The following is a 3,008-nucleotide window of genomic DNA, read 5'->3' as shown; positions in this document are numbered from 1 at the left end:
ATCAAAAGGACTTCTCGGTCGTCAGTGCTGGGGACGTGGTCATCCTACCAGCATTTGGTAAGGAGGACCTTATGTTTTTAGTGACACAATTTTGAGAGCTCCGTGTTAGGAGCTGCTGTAAAGGAAATGATGGAGTTGAAGCGGAAGGGCGTCACCATAGTGGACACCACTTGTCCATGGGTCTCCAAAGTACGGGGTTTTGGTGGTTTGATAAGAGTAACAGTGATGCATCAGGTGTGGTCATCTGTAGAGCGACACAAGAAGGGTGAATATACTTCTATTATACACGGCAAGTCGAAACACGAGGAGACCATTGCGACAAGCTCCTTCGCTGATAAGTAAGCCGGTTAGTGACAATAGTGTTAGTGTTCCGCCAGACTGGACTGAACTCTGCGCTATCAGGGTCTCAAAGAACGAAAATATAAGTGCCTTATGATCTCTTATATTATGTTAAACCTCTTGAACCAAACTGATCATCGTAAAATTCAGGCTGTTCTGCCAAAAGCGAGATCGATAATATTCCGGAATTCGTATTTTACGTTAACTGAGTAGTAGTTGAGGCTGAAAATAGAACAAGGCTTAGAACTAGTGCTTAGAAACTAGAACGCTCCTGGTGCTACGTTCATAGTGAGAGAGACAGAGTGGGCGAAGTGGCGAGTATTCGGAATGCTCAGTATCAATTTCTGAAGCTAGTATGAACACAGCGTAATTGTGTTAGCTGGACAGTGCAGAATATTAATAGTTTTACAGGGCGCGCAATCTTAAGACTCAATTTTTTGTCGCAGCCCCAACTCCTCAACTACTCATATCAAATTGGAGTTATGTATCTACTGTAAAAGTCAATGATCATTTGACTGACAATACGATTGGCATCGCTGTGGTGCTCGGCAAGAGATGTGTCTTGTAGGTATTTGATTTTGAAGAACCTCAAGGACGCCGAATATGTATGCAAGTTTCTGTTGAGCAAAAATAAGGAACGACTGGTTAATGATTTCTTCGAAAAGTAAGAGGATAATACTAAATTTAGTCCGACCGATCATGAGACTGTCATCGCGTTGCGTATTTGTTAAATCGTCTTTGACGAATACGAATAGGAACAGATGCAAATACATAGTCTTTTTCGTGGATTCTCATCAGTTTCGAGAGTCACGACATATTGTGATCACCGCATATTTGTTTTTAGATTTCCAGCGGATCGACATTCTGTCGGCTTTGATCCTCTGAAGGACCTCGAGAAGGTTGGGGTGGCCAACCAAACGACTATGTTGAAGGTAGCGCTCTGCTGTGTGAAACAGTCGTTGAGGTCGGCCTGTAGCAGTGTGGGGGAAAATGCACATGCTCAACTACATGTGTTGGTGACTATATAGAATTTCAGAGAGAATTTTTGGAAATTCCTATTGGTTTCTGGGCACTTCTACTCGAATTTGTTCGTGAACTTCTACGATTAGTGAGGAAACTCCTGAGCGTAGCTGAGGAATGCGACTATGTATAAGCGACTCTGACTTGTTGTGTCGTGGGTTGTTCTCCACAGTGCAAACTGAGGATGTGAATTCTCGCGATATAATCTCGAATACTATCATTGCTTGTATTAGAACCAATCCCGTTGTGGCCGTTTTAGAGAATGGGCATTGACTCTTAGGGGGAAACGGCCCTTATTGCGAAGTTGTTCGAGAAGACAGTTCTGCAATTGTACGGTCCCGAGGGCCTCAACGAGCACTTCGTAGCGTTCAACACTATATGTGATGCAACACAAGATAGGCAGGACGCTCTCTATAAGCTGGTAAGGCACTCGCCTTTGTTGAGTGAGGCAGCTGCTTTTGTAAGGTTGGGGAGAAATATGAACAGCCGCAATCGGACATGCTGGAGGAACTGGGAGTCGACACTCCTAAGACGACGGATCCTCAGGTGAACGCCCTCGGTATTTGGTATATTCCTAGAGGAGTTCACCGTGTTATGGTAGCTCATTGGAAGTTTGGATAGTCTGAAACTCACAGTTAGAGTTGTGCCTCATTTTCTAGCTAAAGCATACAAGTGATAGTAAGTCGCTTCTAGGCAATTCGGTGAGAGTAATTTTCAAGGATAGTGATCGACAGTATCCCTCCTACCTCCATACCGCTCACATCGTAGGTTACTCCTACTGCTACTAAGCTCGACATGATGCTCGTGGTAGGCGGCTTTAATAGCAGTAATACTGAGCACCTTCAAGAGGTAATACTCTGGCCACTTAGGAGTGATTAGTGTTGGGTATCAGATATCAGTAGAAGCTGGCGGCGTGAAGGACCATCGAGCATTCCACATTGATGGGCCTGCACGTATCGATGAACTGCGCAATACTATCACCCACAAGCCTGTGGAAACTCCCCCGAGTGAGAGCTGAACGAGTCAGAATCGTTTTCTCATTCGACAACATTGCTGTCAGTTGAGGCGGCTCGTAACCATGGCTTGGCAGTGACTCACGACTTCCTCCCTGGTAATGGTGAACACATAACAATTGGAGTCACTAGTGGTGCTTCCACACCAGATGATGTGATCTATCATGGGCGGCTCGTGTGATTGATGATGATGATGCTCAGGTTCTCGAACAGTCCTTGCAGAAACTATTGCGGACTAAGATGCTGCTCGATAGTAAAGAGCTATCGTGATGACGATTATTGTGTGATTGGTTATTACTGAGTTCTCTTGCAAACCGCGGAGTGTTTCATGTTTTTAATATTTCTCACCGATATCCATCTCTGCGGTTGTCTTGCATCTCGTACCACTTCAATAGAAGTATATGAGTGGCTTGAGGGACGACTGGCATACAGTGTCATTCGTCACCGAAGTTTATCACTCTGTTGATGTGGAATAAATCTGACGACGTCCATTCTGATGACGAAAAGAGATTCCACGGATGAGTACTTTCCGAGACATCTGTTGAGAGCGTATTCAATTCGGTGACGCCTCGCAACAAGTCTGTTGCATTCCCTCAAGGGCATAGTCCTAGTATTTTCGGCTCGGCTGTCGTCGAC

At 44.9% G+C, this 3,008-nt stretch overlaps 1 protein-coding gene across 1 annotated transcript in view; it reads left to right on the top strand.

Annotated features, from left to right (window-relative positions):
* Pmar_PMAR003711 (4-hydroxy-3-methylbut-2-enyl diphosphate reductase, putative) overlaps window positions 1-2,642 on the top strand; it is a gene marked incomplete at both ends in the record, with an annotated part of 3,969 nt that extends 1,327 nt beyond the window's left edge. The window contains 8 exons of the mRNA XM_002784406.1: window positions 235-338; window positions 908-1,003; window positions 1,184-1,271; window positions 1,640-1,780; window positions 2,128-2,208; window positions 2,252-2,366; window positions 2,420-2,526; window positions 2,574-2,642. Coding sequence (XP_002784452.1) covers window positions 235-338; window positions 908-1,003; window positions 1,184-1,271; window positions 1,640-1,780; window positions 2,128-2,208; window positions 2,252-2,366; window positions 2,420-2,526; window positions 2,574-2,642 — 801 coding nt within the window. The remainder of the gene's footprint in view (window positions 1-234; window positions 339-907; window positions 1,004-1,183; window positions 1,272-1,639; window positions 1,781-2,127; window positions 2,209-2,251; window positions 2,367-2,419; window positions 2,527-2,573) is intronic.
* Between the last annotated feature and the right edge of the window lie 366 nt (window positions 2,643-3,008).

The sequence above is a fragment of the Perkinsus marinus genome, assembly GCF_000006405.1.
Source record: "Perkinsus marinus ATCC 50983 genomic scaffold scf_1104296935302, whole genome shotgun sequence".
Lineage (NCBI taxonomy): Eukaryota > Perkinsozoa > Perkinsida > Perkinsidae > Perkinsus > Perkinsus marinus.
Note: the sequence above shows the minus strand (reverse complement) of the source record. Positions and strands in the feature narration are given on the sequence as shown.